We start from the raw sequence: 26,646 nt of genomic DNA, 5'->3' as shown, positions 1-26,646 counted from the left end.
CTTGTCCAATGCTAGTTTAGGGCAGGGCCCGGGGCTGAGCTGTTTCTGTGCCCCCAAGGCCCAGCCTTGGTCGGTTCCTCACATAGTAGGAGCTTTCTCAGGAAGCCTAGCCTGTGGAAGGGGCCCCCCAGCCCAGGGCCCGATAGGGAATAGGGACTTCTCCAGTGTGGATCCTGGTGTGGAGAAGGAGCTTCCTCAGCCCGGGCCCGGGGACAGGAGGAGCTCCACTGCCCCAGCCCAGGCACCCATGGGCTTTGCTAAGTGTGCGTGGAACAAATAAAGGAAGACCGTTCCCTCGGGCTCCCACAGAGGAGGGGCTGAGATTGGGGCCAGTTTCCAGCAGGGGCTCCAGGTAAGAGACCTGCGGCAGGCCCCGGGGGCCCGTGGGTCAGGGTCCAGAGGCTTCTAGGCTCCCGGCAGCTTCCTCACTGTCTGTTTCCCTCTTTCATCCCCAGGCCTTGGCTTTGCTGGGACCTTCGGAGGCCCCTGGGACCTGAGAGGTAAGCTGGATATGGGGGCAGGGTTCTCTGACAGCCGCGGCTGGATGAGGCCGGTGCTTGCTGCTGTCTCACTCGGCTCCCTCCTGCTGCAGCAGAAGCCCCTCCCCGGCTCAGGGTGTCCTAGCGGGCAGCCCCTCTCGCACAGGTGACCTCAGCTCCCTGTGGCCCCAGGCTTTAAAACCCCAGCCCAACTCGGAAGCAGCTTTTTCTCATTTGTGAACTATTTCGCCCCAGCTCCTTGGCGGGGCCTGTGTTTGCTTGGCCTGCCCGGGTGCAGTGGCCTGGCGGCGCTCCCGCCAGGCCCCCTCCCAGCCCAGCCCGGCTCCTCCTGCCGCCGCCACCGAGCAGGGAAGCCGCGAAGGCTCTGGAATCTTGGCCGGCGCGAGGAGGCAGCGGGCGGCGGGTGGCGCTCCGGAAAAGGCTGCGAATATGAACCAGAAGGCGAGGGATTGGCTGCCGTAAAGGAAGGCCGGGCAGGGGGTTGGGGATGGCTGGGGGCTGGCAGTGGTGGGGGAGCATTTCCATGTTCTGTCCGCTCAGAAGTTCAAAGCCTCTGCTGGGAAGTGGGCGATGTCAGCAGCCGAGGCCTGAGCCCCTTGGCAGGGAAGGGCCAGTCCCCTGGCCACCTGCCTGAGGACACATACTGCTCTGAGTCCTGCCCACTGCTGGGCCTCTTCTTCTTCTGCCCCGAGCTGGCTGTTCCTTCCTCCCTGGAAGAGTTTTTTGCCCCGAGATGCTTCTCCCCAGGAGAGTAGTGGGGCTTCTACCTTTTACTCTCAGAGCTGGGGAGCCTCTGGAGCCGGGGAGATGGACCTCATCCTCTGTGGGGAGGGAGATCCCGCCCAAGCCGCCTATGCCCCAGAGCTGAGAAGGACTCTGGAGGAACCACAAAGAACAAAGGCCTCTGGAAAGCCATCCTGTGGGCGTGGCTGGAGGTGTGTGTGTGTGTGGGGGGGGGTGTCCTAGGCCTGGAGCTGGCACACCCAGGCTGCAGACCCTACTGAGCACCTACTGTGTGCCAAGCCCCAGTCAGGGATGAGGCAGGGGTGGGGTGGGGGAGAGGTGCCCAGGAGGAGGAGCTGAGGGAAGGCTGCTTGGAGGAGGAAGCACATGAGCTGTCTTAAATGAGAAATAACATGTTTGCTTGGAGGAGAAAGATCAGAAGGGAACTCTGGGCAGAGAGGGCCGTGAGGCAAAGGCAGCCAGGTAAGCAGGTAGAAGGAAATACTGAATAGGCTGAGGTTTCTGGATATGAGGACACTGGGGCTCAGGGCTGCAGGGGGCTCCTCCCACCCCTAAATGTGGGTGCTTTCCCCAAGGGAGGGTCCATGGCCTTGTCCAGGCTACAGCAATCTGGCTGGTGAGGGCCTATTTTTATCTCTAGTCCATGCCTCTCCCCGTCGAGTTCCAGACCCGAAGTTCTCTGCCTCCTGGATGCGCTGCTGTTAGTCTGAAATGTTCCACCACTACTCCTCTGGACTCTAGAGCTCTGACTGGCCCTCCCAGCCTCCCGACAGCGCAGCTTCCCGGGCTGAGCCCCCTGCGTCCGGGAGCCTCACCTGCAGAGGGAAGGGATGCTGGACTCTTAGCAGATCGAGGCCTGGTAGGAGAGGCAGGGTGGGCAGAGAGCAATGCCTCAGTCCTGCCATCGACCTGGAAGCTGAGGTGGCCCTCAGACAGCCCTGCCCCCACCTGGCGCCCCTCTCCACCCCCCAAGTCCCAGATTCCAGGTGGTTCTTTGGTTTTAGAGCAATCCTTGTGCCTGTGCTTTGAGGCGTGAGGGGTTCTGAGTCTCCGATTGATCCTGAAGGACAGAGAGCTCAGCTCACGGGCGCTGTAGGCACTGGACTCCACAAGTCTCACCCAGCGAGGTCCGACACAGAACTGACGTCAGCTTGAGTATTAGGGCCATAACCGCTGGCCTGCCAGAGGGTCCCATCGAGTGACCCACAGCTAGAGACTTACAGAGGCTAGAACTCAGACGGGGATCGAGGTTCAAGGACATAGGAGAGGAGAGGGACAAAAGGGGTCCCAGAGATGGGCAGAAATAGGACAGTGACACAGAGACGGGATGAGAGAGACACTCAGGAGATGCCTGAGAGGCACAGGCAGGTGAGGCTCTGGGTTTAGTGACACTGAGACACAGAGGAAGGGGCACAGATGGCCGCGGCACACACCCACATGGCGCCTGTAGCAAGCTGCTCCCCACCTTCTTACTCAGTGCACTCACCCACGGTGATCTCAGGGTTTTGCCAAGCTCACCATCAACCTCTGCCCGCTCCATCTCCTCCATTTTAATTGATCCACATCCTACTGAGTCTGACGTATGCCTCCTCCTCCTCCACAAAGCCACTCAAATTGCAGAATAGTGTGGAACTTATCAAGTCGGTACTAGGGAGCCACTGGAGAATCCAGAGCAGGGGAGGGCCATGGGCAGAATTGTGTCAAAGTGTGGTCCACACACAGGCAGCATCACCTCACCTAGGAGCTTTTTAGAAATGCAGATGTTGGGCCCTACCCCAAACCCACTGAATCAGGATCCCTGGGCATGGGGCCCAGGAACCTGTGTTTTATCTGACGCACACTGAAGTTTAAGAAGTGTGGTTGGGGGATCTATGGAAAAACAGAAGCTGAGTGAGGATGGCGGGGGAGGCTGCTATGATCATGCAGGCGAGGATTTGGCGACTTAATATAACAAACCTTTACCAACTGGCGGGGATTTTCCTGCGCGGTGTGTTGGGAGAGTATAAGGTCTGTATTACGGCAGACATTATGGGGAGAGAGAGGCAGCAATAGAAGCGAGAGAGGTAGAGGAGGGCCTACAGGATTGGATTGGGTGTGTAAAGGAACAGAGCTGTCAGGTACAGTTGTACAGGTTGGTTACTGTACAAGGGCACCCAGGAAAGGCAAGGCAATGAGAGTACCTGAATCTGCTGGAAGGAGGGGTACCCCTTTCTAATTGCGCTAAGGCACTGTACAGGCTAGAAAGATTCCTCATTGCCCTGTAAGGAAGGAAGGGTCAGAAGTGATGTCCAGATATCTGGCCTGGGCACTTGGGAGTGAGAAAGAGCAAGTAATGGGGAGAAGATAATGACCACAGTTCGGGCAGAGGTGTCTAAGGGCCAGCCAGGTGAAAATGCTCAGCTCAAAGTTGAACATTAGAGTCGGGCTCAGGGCGAGGTCATACCTGGAGACAGATGTGGGAACCCTCAGTGGTGGGATTGGGACTGTAGGCCTGCCTGGCAAGAGCTGGAAACTGTAGAAGAAACATCCAGAGACAAGGGGTGAGGCCTGAGGCAGCTCCCTGGGGCAAGCCTGGGTCTGCAGAGTGGGCAGGGGAAGGGAGTGGAGAATCTGAGGAGGAGCCTTTCCAGGAAGGAGGAAAGCAGGCCCCCAGGCAGGATTCTGCACTGTGGGGGGCAGGGAGCAGAGAGCGATGAAGTTTAGAGACAGTCCTTGTCTGTGAAGGAACTTGGCTGAGAAGGTTGGGGAGAAATGAGGGTGGCTGGCGTCAGGGGTCAGTTGGGCCTGTGTGGACAGGTGATGGAGAGGCTGGAGATGGGGTGGGGGTCATATGCAGACAGCGGGAGGCCCTGGGGAAGGGGTGTGGAGGTGGCTGGGCCTTGAGTAGGCACGCACCCTTCTCATCTGAGACTCAGTAGAGGAGTCAGGAGGGGCGCCTGGATGGCTCAGTCAGTTGAGCCTCTGCCTTCAGCTCAGGTCATGATCCCAGCTGGGCTCCCTGCTCGATGGGAAGCCTGCTTCTACCTCTTCCTTTGCCTCCCACTCTCCTTGCTTGTGCGCTCGCTCTCTCCCTCTGTGTTTGTCAAATGAATAAATAAAACATAAAGAAGAAAACAAACAGGAGGACAGGAGAGAGCTCCTTAATTCCCACAAGCGAGGGAGGAGGTGGGGGAGGAGGGTCTGCGGAGCTGCCTGCTGGGCAATGGGGGGCGGGCATCACGCCCAGTGGGTGAGGAGGGCAGCTCCTCTGCTCCTGTGCGAGACCCATGAGTGTACCCTAGTCCTGAGCCAGCTGTGGGACCCCCGGTTCGTCCCACTTCTGGAGCCGTCAAGGGAAAAAGGCCTGGAAGACCAGAAAATGGACTCTGGAACTTTCATACTGGCCTTTGGCAGTAAGTCAGCTGAGATTTTTAAGGGTTTGGAGAAGCTGTTGGTTTGCAGCAAGAGAAACTGAAGTGAGACTGAAGGGAGAACTTTCTGGCCTTCAGGGTAACGGGACAGAGCGGCACACCTGGAGGGGACAATGGCTTCGATCACCTTAGGGAATCCTTTCACAGGTGAGGACACAGAGGTTCAGAGAGGTTAAGTTGCTTGACCAAATCACACAGCTCATACGCAGCTGTGCTGGAACAGGAGTCCAGGGGCTGCCGGCAGGTAGGAGGGCGTTTGGGGTCCCCAGGGCCGGACCCCCGAGAGAGAGAGAGCCTGAGCAAGAACTGCTGCTCACCTGTTGAGGGGGCAGGGACAGGGCTGGGGAGAGAGACAGAGACCGGGAGAAATGAGTCAGGGCCAGAGACCTGGGGAGACAGCAGAGAAGGAGGCTGAGCCGGTGGGGAGACCGGAGGCACCAGGGGAGCAAGCGGGGCTGGCGATCCTGATCCCGCAGAAATGTCTCCACAACAGGAAGTGTCTCATAACATACCTGTGGTTTGGCGGCCCCCGGGCTGCTGTGGCTCCCCACGTTCCCCCAGCCCGGCTGCGATGTGCAGGGCTGTGCAGGACTGCGTTCTGTCCAGCCCCCAGCCCAGGAGGGGGGCCACCAGGGCCACACTGGCTCCCTTCTGCATGGTCCCCGGGAGCCTCCCCCTCCCCCCCCCCCCCCCGCCATTCCATCTGGACCTCTGGTAGGTCGTCTATGAAATGGAGGACCGGGAGGCCTCTACATTCCGTCGGATGGGGGGCTCTGTTGGTCACCCCTGGGACAGGACCCCCGGAGAGCCAGCACGGGCGGGGAGGGGGTCACTGTTAGCTGGTGGCTCTGCCCCTCCCTCAACCCCCCCGTCCAGGAGGAGAGGGGTCTCTATTGGTGGCACTTCTTGCTGCTGGTGCCCCCATCCTCCCGCTACCCCGAATGGTTCTGAAAGACCCTGGAGCTCTCTGTGCTCCCAGCCAGCCTCCTTGGCCGCCCCAGGAGGAGGCCCAGGCTGCCACAAAACGCTGACTTGGACAAAACGCTGTTTTACGGGGATTTGTTGAAAAGGGGGAAATCCCCACTAAGGACTTGCAGCTGTGCAAACACCTCGGCTCCCCGGCCGCCGCCGCTGCTCCATCCCCTGAATCAGCGTCTCCTTCCGCAGCCCACCTCATGCCCCTGCCAGCCGGGCCTCCTCCCAGCTGCCCTGGCTCCTGCCTTCCCCCCTCGGAGGTCACCAGAGAGGGTGATGGCTTGCCCAAGGTCGCACAGCAGAGCCGGCCTGGAACCCTGATACTGCTTGGCCACCGCTGCTGGAATTGTGAATTCCAAGTGAATTGTTCTTTTCTCTGCACTTTTGCTTCCTGCGCAGGCTGCTCTTAGCTCAAGTTCTTTGACGGAGGCCACGTGAGTGTGCCCTCACCTCTTCCCGTTCTAGCTCACTTGTGTCCTCCTGGCCCAGGCTGAGGGGGGCTCCCAGGGCCATGACACGTATCTGCACGAAGAAAAGGAGCGAGGAAGTTATCGGTGTGGTCTTTAAACTTCCAGTGACCTGAGCGCATCCAACTTCTGTCAAGTGTCGCTGTGTGCCAGCCAAGTCCTGTGCTGGGCACAGAGTGGGGACAGAGAGGGACACAGCCAAAGAGGGCTGCAGAGCTGTGACGGGGCTTACAGGCCTGGGTGGGGACCAGGACAAGTGCCTGACAGGCTTCCCGGGGATAAGTGCAAGGATAAGTCGGAGTCTGGAGGCCCATGTCCAGAAGGCACAGAGCTTCAGGGAGCTGAGGGCAAAGTAGGCCAGTGGAGAGGAGGCAGGGGACACGGAGCACCCAGGCACCCTCGGCTTTGAGGGTGGCTGGGTTGGGGGCAGTGTGTCCCAAGAGGCTGTCACGACGGGCCGTTCCAGGGACATGGTGCCTCTCGGCAGCCCCGTGAACAGGCTCGGCACACTCCTTCTCCAGGCCATGGGCTTGCTCAGCTCCCTAGCCTTCCCTCCAGGAGCTGGAGTGATGTTCTCTCCTAAACCTGCAGGCAGGCAGCCTGGAGCCTGTCTGTCTGTCTGTCTTAGCTGCTGCCCTGTCCTGGCTGCCTCCGCCCGGCAGTTCTCGCGGACCTCTGCTCAGATGTGGTTGCCCGCTCTCGCCCTCAGGCACATCGCTGTACCTCCCTGAACATCGGGCTCTTCATCTGCAGAAAGAGAAGTGGGGTGTGTGGGGGGGTCCTCCTTCCCAGGGGCCTTGTGGGAATGGAAGCATTTACTGAACAAAGCACTAGCCGGTGCCTGACCGGAGGCCCTGGAGCGGCGAGTGGGAGCTGCCATCCTCCTGCAGCCCCTGTTCCCTGCAGAGGGGACATCTGCTCCGGGTCCTGTAGCCGTCCTGTCGCCCCCAGCCAGGACAGCACAGCTCACGAGGCACAGGGGGTGAGGGAGGCATGCTTGCCAGAGCCTGGCACGGCCAAGGAGGTTGGAAGGTAGGGAGGCTGCTAGGGGGGCTTGCCTGGGCTCCTGGCTGCACTTGGGGCTCTGGCCTTGGTGTCCTGCCTGCCTGTACTCCCCCACAGTCCTCTGCCTTAAGCCCCCTTCCAGTTGAGCCTGATCTGCCCTCTCGCCCCTCACTGGCCTCAGCTCCGTATGGGAAGAGGGTCAGGGCTCCCAGAGCCAGGGCTATCCCGAGCCCACGGGTGGCGGTGCCATGACCTTCGCCTGTGGCCTACCCAGGCCAGAACTGCCCTCTCACCTCTCCCTGTTTTCTGCTGCAAGCTCCGCCCCCTCTGCCTGCTCCCCCACCCTCCCTGCCCACCCTCCAGGCAGAACATTTTGGCTGTGTGTATGGGTGAGCACCCCTACTCCAGTCCTGCCTCCCGTCCCCTGCCCAGCGCAGATGGCCAGGGCAGGAGGACCCTCATCCTTCTCCAGAGAGGTGAGACCATGTGGTGTGGTTAGGGGCTCGGACCGTGTGTGTTTCCTCACGTGGAGAGCAGGAGAGGCAAGCCTCTCGGGGCTGCAAGGTTAGGGCAGTGCCCGGCCAGAGACTCCATCAGCCAGACCTCCCCGAGGACCGAGCCCATAGGCTGCGGCCTCTTAATCCTGGCGTCAGTCACGGTGCAGACGGTGCAGACGGAACAGGGTGCCTGTGAGGGTGGTGTCCCAGCCAAGGTTCGCGCTGCCTGAGCTGCTGTTTCCACATCTACAAAACGGGGGTAAGAACAGTGTTGAGCCTCGGGCGAGTGGGAGGACTCAGTGAGGTAGAGCCCGCAGAGCCCTGGGCTGGAGACCCCCGCAGGTGGCGGACGTTCCTGTTTCAGGGGCTTAGGGGGAGCTTGAGGGACATCTGCCTGCCCAAGGTCACAAGACAGGTTGATGGCAGAGCTGGGCTGGCAGCTTCACCGGCCTTCTCTGGAGCCCGGCATTCATTCCTTCGGAGCTCAGTGCGATACTGAGCTGGGAGGAACGTTAACCTCAGGACCTAGCCCAGGCCCGGGGAAGGCCTTGCTCCCCACATGCATCCCCAGGTACACGGGCACACAACCCACCCGCAGACCCTCCTGCAGTCGGGCGCCCGGTGTGGAGAGGCCCCCAGGGGGAGGGGAGCCGGAGCAGGGAGGCAGGGGCCGTGGGACTTTCCTTGGATGTTCCAAGTGCCATGGAGGGGCACCTGGTAGTGTCTCCGACCGCCGGGGCCGCCCCAAGAAGCAGGATGTTAGTACAGCTTTTCAAAAAGGACATCTCAGTTGGTTAAGTTGGGCAGCTCGGTTGGTTAAGCGTCTGCCTTCGACTCCGGTCGTGGTCCCAGGGTCCTGGGATGGAGGCCTGCTTAGCAGGGAGTCTGCTTCTCCCTCTCCCTCCGCCCGTCCCTGCTGCTCGTGCTTGCTCTCTCTCTCTCGCAAAAATAAATGACATCTTCGTTGAGATACAATTCACATATCATACACTTGGCCCATTTAGAGTGTCCGATTCAATAACTTTTTAAAATGTGTTTTAAGATGTTGGCAGCTGTCATCACAGTCAATTTGGGAACATTTTCATCACCTCTGATGGAAACCCTGCCTGCTTGTGATTGCTTGCTTCTCCCCTCCCCACCAGCCCTAGGCAGCCACCAGTCCACTTTCTGTCTCTTTTTATTTACCTCTTCGGGACACGTCGCAGAAATGGAATCGTGTATGATATGATTGTGACCGGCTGCTTCACTCAGCATGACGGTTTCAAGATTTCCCTGGGTCCCAGCACGAAGTGGCACGTCATTGCTTTGCGTGGCTGAATCCTGTCCCACGGGGTGGCTCGGCCGCGGTCTGTCCGTTCAGCCGAGGATGCACATCTGTGTTGTGAGGACATCTTATCCCCTGAGGAAACAGGTTCCCGGAGTGGCAGTGCTCAGGCTGCGTGTCCACCTCTAGTCTTCCCCACCCAGGCCTTGTTCTCGGTGCTGGGCTGCAGGCTGTGACAGGGCTAGGCAGGGACACAAAGGGGTGAGGGGTCAGCTTTCCAGAGGAGAAGGTGACAGGTCCCCGCGCCCTGAAGGACGAGTAGGAAATTGAAAGAACATGGAGGGTAGAGAAACAGCAGGGACAAAAGCCCAGAAGTGTCAGGCTGCCTGCAGAGTGGAGAGGCAGAGAAGGGGGTGGTGGGTGAGAGGGTTGGAGACAGGCGCTGACTAGGTTTTAGTCTTTACCCTTGAATCCCTACTAGGCACCACAGCCTTGATCTTGAAGGCAGAGGGGAGCCCCAGGAGGACTCACCAATGTAATGTGAAGTCAGGCAGACCTCAGGGAGGCCCCAGTTCTGCTGCCCTTTGGTTTAGTTTTGTCATCTGGAAAATGGGGATGACAGAAATGATAACTTGTTCAAGGCCTGAGAGCTTTAAGGGAGTTCCTGTCTCTGGCGAACTCAGCCCGCCGCTGGGCAGAAAGCAGGCCCAGAACATGGTAGCGGGTCTCGTCATCCAAGGGTCTCAGCAGGGGTGCGCCAGGGTCAGATGCCTGCTCTGCAGGGGGCGTCTGGCTGCCAAGCCGCTGGCATGGGGGCGGCTGAAGTCCAGGGGAGAGGGTGCCCGGGGACGTGCGTGTGGATGGAGAGTCCCGGGCGGGCTTGCGGGAGCTTCAGGGTGACTCTCGCGGACTCGGACACGGCGGGCGTTGCTCGTGTACAGCACCTCCATTCGGATCTTTTGGGGAGTCCCTGGGCCTGGTGCGAAGCCACGCGGGGGCTGGTTTGACGGCTCCTCTCGGTTCCTCCCTGCAGCACGCCCGCGGCCGCCATGCGGGGGGCTCTGCCGCCCCTGTCTTCGCTGCTGCTGCTGCTGCTGCTGCTGGGGTGCGGGCCGAGGGCAGCCACCGGAGGCGGTGCCGGCGGGGCCGCGGGCTACGCGCCGGTGAAGTACGTGCAGCCCATGCACAAAGGACCTGTGGGGCCGCCGTTCCGCGAGGGCAAGGGCCAGTACCTGGGTGAGCACCTCCCCGCCCCGCAGGGCCTTGGACAGCTCCTGACCCCACACCTCCTTGCCTCCTGACCCCCCACCAGCCCCTCCCTGGCCCCCAGTCACAGCCTCTCCATCCCCACCTGAGATCTACACCACCCTTCCCTTTTCCTCCTGACGCTGGTCGGGAGCCTCTGACCTCGGAGCGGCCGGAAGTGGGGCGCGCTCCGCCGGCAGCGGTGGTCTTCGGCGGGGGTGGGGAGGGGGCGGGACGGAAGCTGGCGGGGTGGGGGGGCAGTGGGGCCGACTCCAAGGAGGGCTGCTAGCGCCACCTGGCGGCCATTCCAGCCCACAGGTCGGGCAGGGATGGGAATCCCTCCAAGCTCTTGGGGAAGGTCCCGCCTGGGTATGTCGGGTACTAGGAGCCCCCAAGAGGGCCGTCGGACCTAAACCCCTAAACCCCATCTCCCATGAGTGCTCGGAGGGGGAGAGGGAGTGTGGTCTTTATGAAGAGATGTAGTGTTGCCCCATGGGGGCGTGGGTAGGTGCCACCCATGTCTCCACGGGCGGGGCCCCTGATGGCCCTTCTCTCTCTCTCTCTCTGTCCGCCTCAGAAATGCCTCTACCGCTGCTGCCAATGGACCTGAAAGGCGAGCCTGGTCCGCCTGGGAAGCCTGGGCCTCGAGGGCCCCCTGGCCCTCCTGGCTTCCCAGGAAAACCAGGCACCGGAAAACCAGGACTCCATGGGCAGCCTGGCCCCGCCGGCCCCCCTGGCTTCTCCCGGATGGGCAAGGCTGGTCCCCCAGGGCTCCCGGGCAAGGCTGGGCCACCAGGACAGCCAGGGCTTCAGGGCGAGCCAGGGATACGAGGGGACCAGGGTCTTCGGGGGCCCCCAGGACCTCCTGGCCTCCCTGGACCCTCAGGCATTGCTGTCCCTGGGAAGCCAGGCCCCCAGGGGGTGCCAGGGCCCCCAGGATTCGGAGGGGAGCCAGGGCCCCAGGGGGAGCCGGGGCCCCCAGGTGATCGAGGTCTCAAGGGGGATAATGGAGTGGGTCAGCCAGGGTTACCTGGGGCCCCAGGGCAGGGGGGTGCCCCTGGACCCCCTGGCCTCCCTGGTCCAGCTGGCTTGGGCAAACCAGGTTTGGATGGGCTTCCTGGGGCCCCTGGAGATAAGGGTGAGTCGGGGCCTCCGGGAGTACCGGGACCCAGGGGGGAGCCAGGGGCTCTGGGCCCAAAAGGGCCCCCCGGGGTGGATGGTGTGGGGGTCCCAGGGGCAGCAGGGCTGCCAGGGCCACAGGGCCCAGCAGGGGCCAAAGGGGAGCCAGGAACCCGTGGACCCCCTGGTCTGATAGGCCCCACTGGCTATGGGGTGCCAGGACTGCCAGGCCCCAAGGGGGACAGGGGCCCAGCTGGGGTCCCAGGCCTCTTGGGGGACAGGGGTGAGCCAGGTGAGGATGGGGAGCCAGGGGAGCAAGGCCCACAGGGCCTTGGGGGACCCCCAGGACTTCCAGGATCTGCAGGACTCCCTGGCAGACGTGGGCCCCCTGGGCCCAAGGGGGATACAGGGCCCGGAGGACCCCCAGGAGTGCCTGGGATTCGGGGTGACCAGGGACCTAATGGCCTGGCTGGGAAACCTGGGCCCCCAGGAGAGAGGGGACTTCCTGGGGCCCATGGGCCCCCTGGACCAACTGGGCCCAAAGGTGAGCCGGGCTTCACTGGCCGCCCTGGGGGACCGGGGGTGGCAGGAGCCCTGGGACAGAAGGGTGACTTGGGGCTCCCTGGGCAGCCAGGCCTGAGGGGCCCCTCAGGAATCCCAGGGCTCCAGGGCCCAGCTGGTCCTATCGGGCCCCAGGGACTGCCAGGCCTGAAGGGTGAACCCGGCTTGCCAGGGCCCCCAGGCGAGGGGAAAGTGGGGGAACCGGGAGTGACTGGGCCTACAGGGCCCCCTGGGGTCCCTGGTTCCCCAGGACTCACTGGCCCTCCCGGGCCTCCTGGGCCTCCTGGTCCCCCTGGCGCCCCGGGGGCCTTTGATGAGACTGGCATCGCCGGCCTGCACCTGCCCAATGGAGGCGTGGAGGGCGCTGTACTGGGCAAGGGGGGCAAGCCGCAGTTCGGGCTGGGAGAGCTGTCAGCCCACGGCACGCCCGCCTTCACCGCCGTACTCACCTCACCCTTCCCCGCCTCGGGCATGCCTGTCAAGTTTGACCGGACTCTCTACAACGGCCACAGTGGCTACAACCCAGCCACTGGCATCTTCACCTGCCCTGTGGGTGGGGTCTACTACTTTGCTTACCACGTGCACGTCAAGGGCACCAACGTGTGGGTGGCCCTGTACAAGAACAACGTGCCAGCCACATACACCTATGACGAGTACAAGAAGGGCTACCTGGACCAGGCATCTGGTGGGGCTGTGCTCCAGCTGCGGCCCAACGACCAGGTCTGGGTACAGATGCCATCGGACCAGGCCAACGGCCTCTACTCCACTGAGTATATCCACTCCTCCTTTTCAGGGTTCTTGCTCTGCCCCACATAACACCACGGGGGCCTTGCCTCCTTGGCCTCCTCCTCTTTAGTGGTAGAGAGACCTGCTCAGTTACAAGAACCTCCATTTAAAGAAAAAACCAAAGGCTGAACAGATGTGGAAGCAGAAGCGGCCGTGGCCTTGGCCCGAGGAGACTGGTTTGGTTTCTCCCTCCACGCAGGCTGAGGTGGTTTCTGGAAGAGGCTGGCCTGAGTTCCTCTCCCCCAAGTGTCTGCGCAGTGTGGGGGTTGCGCCCCCGCTGTAGGCAGGCCCCCAGGACACTCAGCCCCGCTGTCGGAGCCCCCTGCCCTCTCAGGAGTCCTGGGCTCTGCTGGGTGGGGAAGGATGCTGCTTCTCTGGGTCAGAGCGTTGAGGGGACTGAGCTTCCCATTCCGTTCCGCCAGGGAGACACAGGCCCAAGCCCTGCCCTTCCTGCTGGCCCCCAGACGGCACCTCGGATCTCGGCTGGGGCTCTTCCAGCTCCCCTGGGAATTCCAGCAGCAGATGGTGGGTCCCATGAAGAGTTTTTGCTTCCGGGGGAAAGCAAAGGGTGGGGGGCATCGAGGTGGCTAGAGTGGATGCCTTGCCAGGACTGCACCCCCAGCGCAATGCTGTGGCAACAGGCCTGTCCATGGCAGGTGCAGGAGCTCGGCCCCTTCTCTGCAGGCTCCTGGAAAGGGCCAACCCCGTTTCTGCTCCAGCTGCAGCCACAGGAGCGGTGGTTTGTGACGGGAGGAGCACGGACCTGGGACCCGATGGCAGCCTCCATCTCCCAGGCTGCTCCCGCCCACTGGCTTTGCTCAGCAGAAGCGCAGTCGCGCAAGCCCTTGGGGACTGACTGCTTCAGCAGGCACGGGGCAGGACCGACCAGCGGTGAACTCAAGTACCCTCCCTCTCCTTTCCCCTGCTGGGGGAGGGCTGATTTCTTCATACAAAATTGTAAGGTATCCTGCCCCCCGCAACCCAAGTGTCCCCAAGGCAGAGAGCCTCTTTTTCGGCCCTCGGAACAAGGTACACACAAGCTCGGGGATGATGAAGGCTCCCCCCTGCTTCTCCTTAACAAGAACCATATGGTGGGTATGTGTGTCTACTAGAGGGGTTAATCTGAGGGGGCTTCCTCTCCTCCCCTCTGGTTCCAATTTCCTGTTCTAAGCAGGATTAGGGCCCAGAAGGCTGGGACTCTGAGGAAAACAGTGCCAACAGTCCTCCTTTGGAATGAGTTGACTCGGGATGTTTCTGCCGTTTTTCCCAAGCAGAGCACCCCCTGCAGGAAACGGACAGGATCCCTCTCCTATCTGCTAGTTCAAGCTCAATGGATAAAGCTGAGATTAATGCTGGGGCAAAGATGGCCACTTTCCGGGGGCGAGGGTGGGGCTTGGGGCCTCTCCCTCAGCTTGCCGCAAACCAACCCACGTCTCCGTACCAAGTGTGAACTGGGGTCACGCAGTGTGGTCTTCCACTGCTCTGATTCTGGCCGGCACCAGACTGTCCATATTGGACATGGTGGTGGCCGAATTTTGGTTCGCTGAGCTCTGGGTTCCTGGACCGGCCTCCTCCCAACCCACTTCTCCCAACAAAGCAGGCCCTTTGACCGCTCGCTCGCTTTGTCTTTCAAAAGTGAAACCCAAAGCTGTGCGAGGGACACTTGAACAGCTTTTGGCTGGGCCTCATGGTGGATTGCTTGATCCCGGATACCCAAGAGAACTAAAGAGTCACACCAAGCCTGGTGGGGTCCTTTACTCAGCCTCCTTCCTGGGCCAAAGCTGCCACCATCTGACCAGCTAGGGAGGGGTTCCAATGGGTGGAAATTCATTACCTCTGAGGGGGAGCCCAGGGGACTAAGGAGGGCACTGGGGAAGCCAGAAAAAGAGCTGTTTCACAGAACTTAGCTTCGGCTAAATGTCATTCCAGAAGCCTTTGGGGGAGGGGTGGCTGGTGTTTCCGAAATGTCTATGGGAATTTAGTTCCAGGTGTCCACTTGACTAGCTTTGATAAACGATGCCAAGTTTTAACTATGAAAACTATGGTACTTTGGTGCATTTTTTATATTCTGATTCCTAGGTTGTTGTTTTTTTAAGATTAAGGTTTGAATGTTTTCATTAGTAATTTCATTTCTAACCTGGTATAGGAAGCTTAGTTCTCTACATACCTATTATGTGCCCTGTGTCACAGATTTGGGAATAATGCACTTGGGAATCGAAAAGGGGGGTGGGGCTTCTTTTTGAAAAGAAAAACAGCAGTATTGACTGTCTGTACTGACACAACTCCAATAAAACCTGTTGTATGAACAGCGCCATGCGGGCCTGGTAGCGATGCATGGGGGTCTCAAGCCTCTGGGGCTCTTGCTCTGCGCCTTCTCTCAAGGAGCATGAGTTCCTCCCCAGGCCCCCAGCCGGGCTATTGTCGCCATGTCAGAAATGCTCCGTGATCCTAGGCTGCCAAGCCTCTGCACCACGGAAATGCCAAGAGGCATTTTAGGCAATCAAAGCAAGACAGTGACTGGAGCTGGGGGAGATGCTCCAAGCTTCCCTGGAACATTCCTGCGAGCTCTCGGGGTAGTGGAGCATGACAGCTGGCTCAGGGTCCCAGGGACCAAGTTTCAACATTTGATAGAAATTATGAATGAAATCATGAATCTTTGATCTTGAGGGTGGGGGCCAGTGCCAGGCCCACTGCTGAAGGCCAGACTCGGGGGGTGCTGTCCATGGCAGAAATCACCTGCCCACAGCCTGCACTGCTCAGCAATAAAGATCTGTCCCTGGCTTGAGGAATGGGGGCAGCAAACCTGAAACAATCCAAGCTCTGAAAAGCCCCGTGGTTTGCCCCAGCCTGGCAGGACACCATCTCAGCTGAAAGCAGACCTGCCCATCAGTCCTCGGACCTCACGCTAGTTGCAGAGCTTGGTGTGCTTCTCTCCACTGAGCCCGGAAGGATAACTGGAGAACATCCCTAGTTGGAGCGGAGGGGTCTTCTCCCTTTCGATTTTCTTTTCTTCAAAACAAATGGTGTGTAAAACTTCCTTTCAAGCCAAGGCCTCTGACTGGAGCTCAAGATAAAGACAGGCCCAAATCCTTCATTCCACCTAGGACACCAACACGATGCACGCTCCTCACCCGAGGGTCGGCAGTCTGGTGGGAGGGGGTGCCCTTTGCACCCTCCTACTGGGGTCCTGCTCTTCGGCCAGCTGGATGTGGGTCTTATTTGGGGAACAACCTATGAAGAAGTCAGCCCCCGAGAACAGGGACATCTGGCTTGTTCTGCCCACTGCCTGGGTCACTCTGAATGATCTCCAACAGGAAAAAGCACTAAAACATGCCCACTCTGCCCTTCCTGGCTGAACAGCACAGCCATTTGGAAGAACTGGAGGGATCTGCCCCAAGACCCCACACCCTTCCGTTACTGGCTCCCAGTAGAGCAAATGAAGAGGTACAAGGCCTGAAAAGGTCACAGGGGTACAGGGGGGAGGAAATTCATTCAGGGCCAAGGAGAAACATGGGCACCAGTGGCAGGACTTACCAAAAACTGTTTTATTGCTGTGACTTCCACCAGAAGCTGTTAACACGCCCCATGACCGCCAAAGGCCAGGTGTGCATCTAGATCAGCTGGATGCCAGGGCTGGTTTCCCTGACCCACGTGAACATACTATTGCCCAGGGCTCCACCCAGCCAGAGACGTGCTTTCTGGCAGACTGGCCACATCTCAACAAGAAGTAGCAGCGCCGCTGCCGATCATTTCTGCCCCCACCCCAACCCCCAGAATCCCACGTCTTGGGTAAGACAGGAAAATGCCACAGACACCCTTCCATAATAAAACCTGTCCAAATCCCTCCCCTCTGCCCAGGGAGCCAGGAAGGCCCCAGGCTCGGCAGTGAGCCCGGAACCCAGCACCAGGGAGGTACCAGTCCTCCACCCCGGACCAGCCGCGTGTTTCACCCCCACTGCAGGATGACGGAGGCAAAGACCCGTGCCCAAGGAACCACAGCATCTCCAGTCTGAGCTGCAGCTGGGCCGGCTGGACACAGCGGAGTCCCAGCAGCTGAGGCCCTCATGGACTCTTCTGGAAGAGACGGTGCAGGCTCTGGGCCAGGACATCTGTCTCCTCATAGCCCTCACAACTTTGCTGCCAGCTCTCTGGCACCTGTTCCATCCCATAGTAGGCCCCAGCAATGGCCCCAGCCATGGTAGCAATGGTGTCTGTGTCCCCCCCGAGTGAGATGGAATAGATAAGAGTCCTTTGGAGGCTGTTGAAGGCAGAGGGGATCTCGGGGTCAGGCTCCATGCAGCGCAGGAAGCAGTAGATGGCAGTGGGCACAGATTCAAAGGCAGCAATGCCATTGCCTGCAGGGAAGCCAGCACATGGGGACCCCACATTCCTCCACCCTCTATGTCCCCAGCCATCTTCCCACCACTCACCCCAAGTCAATACTCTCAGTTTCAAGCTGGGCTGTGATTCAGTCCAGAGGCTCTAGACTTAGACTACCCAGGTTCAAATCCTGGCTCTCCCTCCTGCTAGCATGGGACCATGCAAGTTCCCTCATGGCTGAGATTCTGGTTTCTGAGATCTGACTCCTCAGGCAGAGAGGGAATAAAGGCAGCGACTCTCTGGACTGGTGTGGGGGTGAAACGGGCCACAGGGAGAGTGTTCCATACGGGGCCCAGAACACAGTACAGGTGCTCTCTAAACAAGTACCGGTTATCCACATCAACTGTGAAAACTAACGGCCACCTGCCACTCCGGGGGATGCTCAGCGGCCAGGCTGGTGGCGTGGCAGCCCTGGAGTTAACCCCAGCAAGGAGGCATGTGTTCCCAGCCCTGCCAAGGATGGCACAGCGCAGGCTCCGCTGTCCCCACAGCTTCGGGCAAGAAATGGGACAGCAGGCGGGCCTCCCGGCTCCCATCTGTCCCTAAGCCCAGGACGAGCCGAGGATGACAGGTGTGAGGGTCTACCCACCTAGCTCGGACACCACCTCCTCTCTGGTGACAGAGTCCTGCTCTAGAAGAGCGCCGATCTTCTTCAGTCGGCTGGAGTAGGGACGTTCCTCCATGCCCAACCTGTGGGTCAGGGGTGAGGTTTCAGCAGGGTGGAGATGGGAGGCAGGGGAAGAGGTGTGGGAGGGGGAGGCGGGAGGTGATCAGGCTGACACCCAGCACAGGTGTCCTGACAACAAGTAGGAGCACCCTGGGGATGAGCTGCCCGTCCCAGTCTCTGGTAACCTAAGAGCCTCAACGCAGAGTCAAGGCAAAGGGGCTCCTCCCACACTCTCCCAAAAGTCTGCAATTTAAAAAAAAAAAGGCTTCAGCCTGTGGCAATGCCGGAGGACCCCACAAGGCAGGCACACCCCCAAACGCCCTTCCAGCCTGCCTCCCTCCCACATACTCACTCCCTGGCATCTGAGAGAGACTGGGCGTCACTTTCCAGCTCTTCCATGTGGCCCAGGAGTTGTTCGAGGAAATGCTCACTCGACGACTCCCCCTGCAAAGCCAGGTGCACAGCCAGGGCCTGCAGGATGGCACCGTTGTAACCCAGGGAGGAGGCGTGTGTCAGCTGGGCTGAGAGCCGGGCAAACTAGGGCAGAGGCAGTGGGAGCAAAGACGGGCTGTCACAGAACCCGGGCTGCAGAGAGGAGGGAGGGGAGCGCCCAGCAACCGGCCCGCCCGGACTACCTTCTGCACGTCCTGGACACTGCTATAGGCCAGGGATATGCCGGCCACCCGCATGGCACCCCCGTTGCCATAGGAGCCTTTTCCGTGAAACTGGGCCCGGGCAGGCTCAAAGACGTCGCGGCACTTGGGGCTCAGGAGCTTCTTGAAGACAGTGATCACTCCAGCACCGTAACCCCGGTCGGGCTCTTTCTTGTACTCCTGAGCAAATCTAAGAGAGAGAAGGGAGACAGGATGAGGGTTGAAAAGACATGTGTCAGGGCTGGGAGGGGCGAGCTCTGGCTGGCCTGGGAAAAGAGGAAGCCTTAGGGACTGAGGCCCAAGCTCCCGGTGCAGTTGGTTCTGCCCTGGGAAGCCACGCAGTGCCAGCGTCGTGCCGAGAGCTGGGGCCCCAGCATGCACCTGCAGCATCACTCTGGCCAAGAAGTGCAGATGCTCAGCCCACCTGCTTTACCTCCCCCTCAGGTCCGCCCCCCTCACCTGTGAGCCATGTCCACCTCGTCGAAGGCCTCCTTGGCCAGCAGGGACTGCACCAGGGCCCTGGCCATGGCCGTGTCGTCTGTGTAGTACAACACTTCTGCAGGGACAGGGTGGGGGTGAGGGTGAGATCGTGCTGCAGGGCTTGAAGGTGGGGGCTCTGGCCCCCCGCTATTTTTTTTTTTTTTTTTTTAAGTACGCTCTATACCCAGTGTGGGGCTAGAACTCATGACCCTGAGACTGAGAAGCATACTCTACTGAGAAGCATACTCCCTCTTTCTCTTCTGCCCAGTTTCCTGGGCTCCAGGCCTTGGGATTCTCAGCAATTCTTTATTCCTGCTGATTTCTAAAGGCAAATCTTCTGCTCCCCTCTGACTATGACCATAGCTTTCCTGCACCACACCCAACCTCCAACCCAGCCTGTATGTGCAGCCAGACGATTCTTCCTAAAAGCAGAATATCCCTTTCCTCATCTCTCTGCTGCTCAAAATTGCTGTCTGTTGCTTTCAGGACTAGGCCAAATTCACTGCCTTGGCCTTCGAAGCCCTTCCCTGTTCTATCCCACCGCTCCCCTCCACATCCCCAGAACCAACCTTGGGAGTCTGGGACCCTCCCTCCTCAAGCCCCGCTCCTTCTTCTGGGTGCCCGGGACTACTGCTCTGGCACTTCCGACACTGCAAATGAAGACGTCCCGAGTAGTCTGGGAGCCGGCAAGGGACTGGTGGCACTTGGTTTTATTGAAGGAAGAGAAGGCTACAGAGAAGGAAGCACACGCCCTAGCAAGCCCCGACCCCACTTCCACTCCTCTCTGTGTACTGCAAGCCCCCAGCCCCACTTACTCCCCTTCACTCTTTCTTTTTCCCCCCTTCACTCTTTAGAGGGCTCCCATCCTGGCTTCACTAGGAAGAGGGGTCGACAGGCCTCCTACCCATAGCTACACTCTCCTGTTACCTCCTGACCAAGTGAGTTTCTCTTCCAGCCCACCCAGCCCAGCTTCCCAGTGAACTTGTTCTTCCTTCCTCTCCTCTCAACCTCTTCCTGCATGGTGGAGTAGCACCCATGCTCTCTTCGTTTGGTCCCTGCACTCGGCTTCCCCAGGGAGCCACTTCTCTACCCTTCTCAGCCCATATGATTGGGGCATAAGGTTCACACCACCACTAGCCTCCTCAAATAGCACACCCTACTCGTTTGTTCAGGGATGGACAGATGGCCAAGCCAGGCTGAGAAAATGTGATCTGGATTTCTGCTGGGGCTGCTGCAGACAGACTCTTCCTCTGCTGAAGCTGCTGGGGCCACTCTATGCGGAGGGTCTGCCAGAGTGAGTGAAGCCAACCTGTCAGAACAGGGATCTGAATAAGGAGGGGAGCTGGGTCTTAAGGACGTGGCTTGAGCCCCTGGATTCAGCTCCACCTGAAGCCAGACCTACCTCAGGATTTCTCACTTATGCCAGCCAACACATTCTCCTTTTGCTTAGGCCATTATGAGCTGAGTTTTCTGCTACGTGCAACCAAAAGGTTCTAAAACACCTAAAATGTTTTTCCTTCATCTTAACCTCAAAGCAAAGATGAAATTAAAAACCATCCCTCCATCCTGTCTTTGCCTCAACCACAGCTCTGATTTCTCCTCATCATACCTTCTACTCTATTTCCTTTCTCCATTTCCTCCTAAACCCACTGACACCTTACCTCCAGATTTCAACATTCTACTGAAATAGTTTTTAAAACCCAGATTTCCCTCTCCTTAACCTCTCTGTAGCATCTCACCGTGACCATCCTGAAATTCTCCCAGGTTTTGTTGCTATTCTACCCACATGCTTCAGCTCCCATCAAACCCTTTCCAAGTCTAGCTCCTTTTGCTCCTCCAGGGTTCCGAGTTTGGCCCCTTCTTCTTACTATTCTACATGCTCTCCAAGAAACATCCTCCCCTTGACATCAGAGATCTGGGTGAGGACCTGGATGCACAAGGGGAGGAGACAGGCTTTATATACAAGGGACAGCACTGCAAAGACCTGGCAAGCTGGTGTAAGAGCAGCTGAGCACAGAACACAAGGCCAAGGGTGGCCGAAGGTGAAACAGGGACTTAGGCGAGGGCCGACCAGGTAGGACATGTTAGAGAATTTGGTCTATGCTAAGAGTAAGGGAAAATCACGGCAAAGCTTCCAGCGGGGGAAGGTCCGTCTCGGCTCTTTCGAGATCACTCCCTGCTGCGTGGAGAATGGACTGGTGGTGCACAGGGTGGATCAGGCGCGATGCAGGGGAAAGACGCACAGGCTGCCGGCTTGCACGGCTGGAAGGACCGGCTGCCAGGACCGGCTTACCAGGCCCGGCACCGGGGAACTTTCCAGGCGAGAGCGAAGCTGGGACTCGGACTCTGACGCGCTGAGTCCGAGCTGTCCGCGGCTCCTCCAGACCCGGCCCCGGCAGCTCCGGGCAGCTTCACCTCCGAGGTTTGTCCCTCCTGTCCCGAGGCCCCCGGGAACTCCGGCCAACGCGTCCCCACGTGCACCCGGCCCCGCCCACCTGTCCGCGCGCTCCCTGGCGAGCCCGGGTCCGGCTCCAGGCTCTGGACGTGACGCAGGACTGACGTCAGGGTGACGGTGTCGTGCGCCTCGTAGAAGGAGCCTACGCAGTCCCCGAGCAGCGCGCCGGCCAGGCAGCCTCGGAAGCGGGAGAGGGAGCGGGCCGCCCCAGCCCCCGCGCAGCCCGAAGCCGTCATCGCCGCCGCTGCCGCCGCCGCCATCCGCGCGGAGCAGTCGCCACTTCCGGTACGTCCGGCGCGCGCCGCTCGACCACGCCCCCCCGGCCGGCCCCATAGCGCCGCCCAGCGGCCCGGAGCCGCAGCACCTCTCCGTACCCACAGCGCCGCCCAGCGGCCCGGAGCTGCAGCTCCCAAGTCCTGCTGCACTGGCTTGGGCCAGGCCTCTGCTTTAGCCCCATTCTCTCCACTTGTAAATGGCTCACAGATGGGCGGGATGGCCACTGAAGAGTCCCCGAGGCGAGAGGAGGGCCCAAAGCCAGACCATCGGACCCTGGCAGCCCTGCCCTTAAGGCCACTGTCTCCACCCCACCCCCACCCCTGCTCCTTGTAGCCTGCTCCAAGCCCACCTTCCCACTGCTTTCCCGGCTCTTGGCTCCCTCAGGCCTGGGTCCCCACCCCCAAGCCCTCCCACTGTGATCCTAGCCTACCCCGCTTCCCCTGGGCTTCCCCTAGGCATGAAGAGAGCAGGCAAGGGTCCAGCTGGGGCCCCGAGCTGATGAGAGCTCATGGTGCTAGAGCCCAGGGGGATGTCAGCCTGGTCCAGAGAGGGGTTCCCTGAGGAGGGAGGAGGAAAGGACTCAGATTTAGAACATAGAGCTTGAGGAATGATGTTCCCCAAGTTTGCTCCTCCATACACAGCAGAGCCAAGAGCCCCCTCACTCCCCGCTGACTGTATGCAGGGATAGCAGAAAGGCATTTGGACTGACAATTTATTAAATTCATTCTTTCCACAATTTATTAAATTCATTCTCTCCACCCCCCCTCCCTCTTCCATCTCCCCACAGACCCTTCTCTCATCCCTCAGCCCCCCAAGACTAGACCAGCTCCAGCTGGCAGGTTTTGAGCGGACTCAGGGTGCGGTTTGTGGTTCGGGTGAAGGTGTCCACCTCAGGCACAAACTTCTCTGCAGGCACAGTCAGCTTCCTGCGGGTGTCCATGCACTTGGTGTCCAGCAGCATGGAGTTGGTCTTGCAGTCGATGTCAGCCTGCAGCCGGGCCAGGTGCTTGTAGAGAGCCTCCAGAGCATCCCTGGGGAGGGGGCATGAACAGCCCATCACCCCTGCCCCACAAGGGGAGGTCAAGGCCAAACTCACTGGCCTTCAGGAAGAAAGACACCAGGGAAGCCAGCAGGCTGCAAAAGGTCCCATGGGTAGGAGGTGTCTCCCTACGCCCCCTGCCCACTCCCCAACTTACTGGGCTTGCGCCAGCTTCTGCTTCAGGGCAGCGATGGTTGCCTCTAATTGGTGAACCTCGTCAGTGAGGCCGTACTGTGCCTAGAGGCAGACGGGTGCATTGGGAGGCCCAGGTCAGTCTATGGGCTTGGATACTGCCCTCCACCAGCACCCCTGCTTCCCACTGCTGTCCAGGGATATGTGCTGGGGGGGGAGGGGTGATCTGGAGGAAGCCTTAGCGGGGGCCAGTGCCCCACGGGGGTACCCTCGCACCTGGTCCCGGCAGAGTTCCACATTGGGCCTGTAAGTTCTGGACTCTAGCCGGGTATGGCATAGCTTCAGGTTCTGTAACTTTCGGCGCAGATCCTCCTCCAGGTGCCGGATGTCTTCCTGCAGCTCGGCGATCTCCTCCAAGGTCTGCAGGGACAGAGTGACTGGTCTCCACCAGCTGAGCCCCGGCTCTCGTCCCACAGGAGGAACCCCGGGGCCCAGGGACGAAACCGAGAAGGCTCACATTTTTCTCCTGCCACCTGAGCTCACTGTACAATTTCTCCATCTCCCGCAGCCGCTTCCTGAAGGCAAATTCTGTGGCCACCCTCTGGGCTTCGAGTTCATTGTTGGTCTGAAGGACAGGATAGGCAGGCCAAGGGGGGGCTGTAAGCTCGGGGCCATCTGAGGAAATCGCTCAAGTTGGGGAGTGGTGTGTGTGGTGGGACACCATGTGGCCACCGGGACCGCTCGGGCCACCAGCCGGCCCTGGAAGAGCAGGGTGTGGGAGTGGTCGGTCACCTCGGCAATGGTTAGGGCCATGGCCTCCCTCAGCTCTACGGCCCCTTTCATCTCAGCCTCTGCTCGGCTCTTGTTGAACTGGCTGAAGTCGTCCCATTGCTGGAGGGTGGAGGAGCTGCGGCAGGAAACACTGGGCTCAGAAGAGTACGGGCTATGACGCGGGGAGGAGAAACTGAGTGAAACACTTCTTCTTACCCGTCTGGGACACGTGTGGGATTGACCTTCAGAGAGATGTTTGGGGACTTGAGGTTGAGAGAGAGGCAGCCTCTGTCAATGTCCAGTGTCTCCATTTTGTCCCGATGGTCAGAGCTGAGCTGCTGTCGGACTTCCTGCAGGAGGCTGGGGAGGGAACAGACTCGATCAGGGACCATTCCGCCAAGGCCCCAGGACACAGCCCCCGTGGTCCTGAAGGGACACTGAGGTCTGGGCCAGCTGGGGCAGAGCTGGAGGAGCGCCCTACAGAGAGAATGCGGACCCCTGCCTGCTTGCACACACCCCTGGGGGCACATGCATGTGTGGACTCACACATACACACTCACGAGAGGGTACCCAGGGGTGGTGACAAATGGGCTTCATCTCTCCCGCTCCCAGTCAGCTGTTGATGGCTGCCTAAAGCAGAGCGGTATGAAGTGTTCTGAGACGGCATCCAGGCGGTGGGAGCTACAGTCAGTGGTTTCCGCAATGGGCACGGCAGGGTCAGAAGGGAGCCCAAGAGCCCGCTACTCATTACCCACAATACATGTTTCATGTGGAAGACATGCAGCCTTGGGACGCCTGGGTGGCTCCGTCACTTAAGAGTCTGACTCTCAATTTTTTTCTGCTCGGGTCATGATCTCAGGGTTGTGGAATCGAGCCCCGCGTTGGGTTCTGCACTCAGCCCGGAGTCCACTTGTCTCTCTCCCTCTGTTCCTCCCCTTGGTCTCTCTCTTTCTCTCAAACACATAGATTTTAAAATCTTACAGAAAAAAGACAGACAGACAGACATGCAGATTTCAAGTGCAGCTGAACATGGAGATGATAGAGCTCCCTTACCAGAGCTTCTCGAAGGCCTGGCTAATCTTCTGTTGCAAGGCCTTCTTGGTGGCATCAATGACCTCCACCTCTTTGTGCAGCTCTTCCTCCACAGGGTCCTTCACCACATCAATGTCACGCCGGCTGTCCCTCAAGGTCAGGCACTCAATTGCTACATCCAGAGGCAGGTTCTTGGCCTGCAGGTTTTGCTCTGCTGACTCTTTCATCTAGAAAAGAGAGGGCACGGGACACTCGTGTGGCCATCCCCTGGGAAGCAGCTCTCATCCCCACTTTACAGAGGGGCCCGTGAGTGACTCAGTGGACATGCCACCCAACACCCCCCATCAAGGGTGTGCGGACCCTGAAGTGGGGAGTGTGGGGAGGTCCTGGCCGCAGGGTCTCCCAGCTCCCTCCCCCGGCTCCCTGCCTGGGTCAGGGCGTCAATCTCAGCATCTAAATCTGTCAGACACTTGTCCAGCATCTCCTTCCAACGGTTGACAGTATCAATCCTCTCCGCCAGTCGAGTCCTATTGTCATGTTCATCCCAAATGGTCTGGAAGAGACAGAGCCGGATAAAGAAGGTGCGGGGTTGGGGCTCTTCCTCTGCCCACCCAGTAGGGCTCTGGCCTCCAACCTGGTTGTTGGTCTCATTGCGAAGGACCCGGGCCTCCTGGCGGATCTGGTGTGAAGCATCTCGCTGCCGCTCGGCGTTGGTGGACAGCAGGTGGCTGTTGGTGTGCCAGTCCGGCAACCGGAAGCGCTGACTGGGCTTGACGCTGAGTGTGGCCATGGCGCAGGGGGTTGAGGGGTCAGAACACCCGAAGCCTGTTCCAGTCACCCTCCTCAGCTGGAGAGGGAAAACAAAGCAGCAGGAGACCACTCAGGAGATACTGTCCTAGATCAAAAACCCCCTCCAAAGTACATGCTCCTGTCCATTTTGCTCCCAGACCCTTCCTGCAGGAAGCTGGCTTGGGAACAGCCCTGGCTTTACTTAGCTTTGTGAGAGGTGTCCACTAGGTTTCCTGCCCCGCCCCCATCCATCCACAGACACAAACTCCTGGACCCTGCTGGTCCTTGAACAGGTGAAAGGGAACAGTGGAGTCCATTGAGGTGTGTGTGTGTGTGTGTTGCCAAGCCCTTAGTGGGGCTGGGGGTTGGGGCGCTTAGCAGGAAAAATAGCCCTTAATCCAGTTTCCACCCCTACTTCCAGCAACCAAGTCTTGTGGAAACGTCTTTTCTTTGTCCGCCCCAGCTTTGGGCCAGGACCGTGAGGATCTAAGAGAAGGAGCCCCGTTCTCCAGGAAGAGCACGAGCTAGTTTTGCAGGGGACATGGGTTGGCACTAGGGAGTTGGGGGGTGGGGGGTTGGCTTCCTGCCCATTTGGTCGTCCTCCCTCTGCCCTCTGTGGGGGAGCAGGGGCAGGTGTGTGAGGGTCCCCACTGGCAGGAAATGGGGTCCGTCTAGGTCCCAGCCGTCCTCTCCTCTGGTTTGAATTAATACCCCGCCGCAGGCGCCGAGAAAGGAGGAGGAAGGGGAGAAGGAGGGAGCTCGGCTTGGGCGAGGGCCCCCCACCTCCCGGCTCTTCTCTTCCTCTCACCTCCAGCCCCGCTCGCACTTCCGCTCTGCGTCCCCAGCAACTGGGTTCGGCGCCCCCGGTTGCTAGGCACCCGCGCTCCGCCCGCGCGTTCCCTCCGCCTGGTGTTTGGTTTGGCGAGCGCGCGGCGGCGCGGCGGCGGCGGCAGGGCCCGGAGGCCCAAGGGGTAGGAAGGCGGCGGGGGCCGCGGGGCTGGGGCGCCCGGTGGGGGCCCGAGGAGGAGCGCTTCGAGGTGTCGCGTTCACTCCATGTACATGTTAAACATTTGTATTTTGATAGAAGTTACGCGTCGACAAGGTTAAAAACAAATGCGTAATACGTAGGAAAAGTAACATCCCGCTCAGGCTCAGTACTCAGCAGATATCCTTCCAGAATGTGTGTGTATTTGACATGATTGAACACATCCCTTGGTCCTGTCTTGCCCAACATTTGCATCCATCTGCCTGATGGCACCGAAGGAATGAGGCTTGCGTTTGGAGGGGCCACATCCCAGGGCGAGGTAATGGGTGTTAGAAACAAAGCTCAAAATCCAGCCTTTTTTTTCTTTTTGTTTTAAGTTTTTTTTTTTTTTTTTTTTTTGTTATTTTATTTTTT

At 59.6% G+C, this 26,646-nt stretch overlaps 3 protein-coding genes across 7 annotated transcripts; 1 reads left to right on the top strand and 2 right to left on the bottom strand.

Moving 5' to 3' along the window:
• Positions 1-461: 461 nt before the first annotated feature.
• Positions 462-14,861, top strand: COL8A2 (collagen type VIII alpha 2 chain). 2 transcript variants are annotated; one of them, XM_059376338.1, is made up of 3 exons: positions 462-500; positions 9,896-10,098; positions 10,685-14,861. In XM_059376338.1, the coding sequence occupies exons 2-3, from the start codon at positions 9,912-9,914 to the stop codon at positions 12,601-12,603; spliced, it is 2,106 nt and encodes a 701-aa protein (XP_059232321.1). In that variant the 5' UTR covers positions 462-500; positions 9,896-9,911; the 3' UTR covers positions 12,604-14,861. The 2 variants fall into 2 exon arrangements, 1 of the variants encoding a protein (XP_059232321.1); XR_009399640.1 differs by lacking the exon at positions 462-500 and having other exon boundaries at positions 9,616-10,098; positions 10,685-13,098; positions 13,258-14,861.
• Positions 14,862-16,094: 1,233 nt separating this feature from the next.
• ADPRS (ADP-ribosylserine hydrolase) lies at positions 16,095-21,506 on the bottom strand. The gene is made up of 6 exons (XM_059377250.1): positions 21,249-21,506; positions 18,733-18,829; positions 18,256-18,463; positions 17,973-18,157; positions 17,543-17,643; positions 16,095-16,928 (listed from the first exon to the last, which is right to left on the bottom strand). The coding sequence occupies exons 1-6, from the start codon at positions 21,466-21,468 to the stop codon at positions 16,636-16,638; spliced, it is 1,104 nt and encodes a 367-aa protein (XP_059233233.1). The 5' UTR covers positions 21,469-21,506; the 3' UTR covers positions 16,095-16,635.
• A 729-nt stretch (positions 21,507-22,235) lies between these two features.
• On the bottom strand, positions 22,236-26,160 carry TEKT2 (tektin 2). Of its 4 annotated transcripts, none has more exons than XM_059376334.1 (10): positions 26,056-26,160; positions 25,093-25,305; positions 24,886-25,011; positions 24,480-24,685; positions 23,643-23,786; positions 23,448-23,562; positions 23,173-23,280; positions 22,932-23,075; positions 22,681-22,760; positions 22,236-22,515 (listed from the first exon to the last, which is right to left on the bottom strand). In XM_059376334.1, exons 2-10 carry the CDS (start codon positions 25,246-25,248, stop codon positions 22,302-22,304), a joined length of 1,293 nt encoding a protein of 430 aa, XP_059232317.1. In that variant the 5' UTR covers positions 25,249-25,305; positions 26,056-26,160; the 3' UTR covers positions 22,236-22,301. The 4 variants fall into 4 exon arrangements, with proteins under 4 accessions (XP_059232317.1, XP_059232320.1, XP_059232318.1 ...); XM_059376337.1 differs by lacking the exon at positions 26,056-26,160 and adding an exon at positions 26,031-26,054; XM_059376335.1 differs by lacking the exon at positions 26,056-26,160 and adding an exon at positions 25,959-26,041.
• Between the last annotated feature and the right edge of the window lie 486 nt (positions 26,161-26,646).

This window comes from Mustela nigripes, chromosome 14, assembly GCF_022355385.1.
Source record: "Mustela nigripes isolate SB6536 chromosome 14, MUSNIG.SB6536, whole genome shotgun sequence".
NCBI lineage: Eukaryota > Metazoa > Chordata > Mammalia > Carnivora > Mustelidae > Mustela > Mustela nigripes.
The sequence above is the reverse complement of the archived record's forward strand: the minus strand, read 5'-3'. Positions and strand labels throughout refer to the sequence as shown.

Excerpts from the sequence above, each read along its gene's own strand:
- COL8A2 (XM_059376338.1), top strand. The coding sequence starts at position 9,912 with ATGCGGGGGGCTCTGCCGCCCCTGTCTTCGCTGCTGCTGCTGCTGCTG. Across the intron at positions 10,099-10,684 it reads GGGCAAGGGCCAGTACCTGG|AAATGCCTCTACCGCTGCTG; the intron begins GTGAGCACCTCC and ends TGTCCGCCTCAG.
- ADPRS (XM_059377250.1), bottom strand. The coding sequence starts at position 21,468 with ATGGCGGCGGCGGCAGCGGCGGCGATGACGGCTTCGGGCTGCGCGGGG. Across the intron at positions 18,464-18,732 it reads GAGGTGGACATGGCTCACAG|ATTTGCTCAGGAGTACAAGA; the intron begins GTGAGGGGGGCG and ends TCTCTCTCTTAG. Across the intron at positions 16,929-17,542 it reads GGAGGTGGTGTCCGAGCTAG|GCAATGGCATTGCTGCCTTT; the intron begins GTGGGTAGACCC and ends GCTTCCCTGCAG.
- TEKT2 (XM_059376334.1), bottom strand. The coding sequence starts at position 25,248 with ATGGCCACACTCAGCGTCAAGCCCAGTCAGCGCTTCCGGTTGCCGGAC. Across the intron at positions 23,787-24,479 it reads CAGGCCTTCGAGAAGCTCTG|CCTCCTGCAGGAAGTCCGAC; the intron begins GTAAGGGAGCTC and ends TTCCCTCCCCAG. Across the intron at positions 23,281-23,447 it reads TGGCCCTAACCATTGCCGAG|ACCAACAATGAACTCGAAGC; the intron begins GTGACCGACCAC and ends CCTGTCCTTCAG.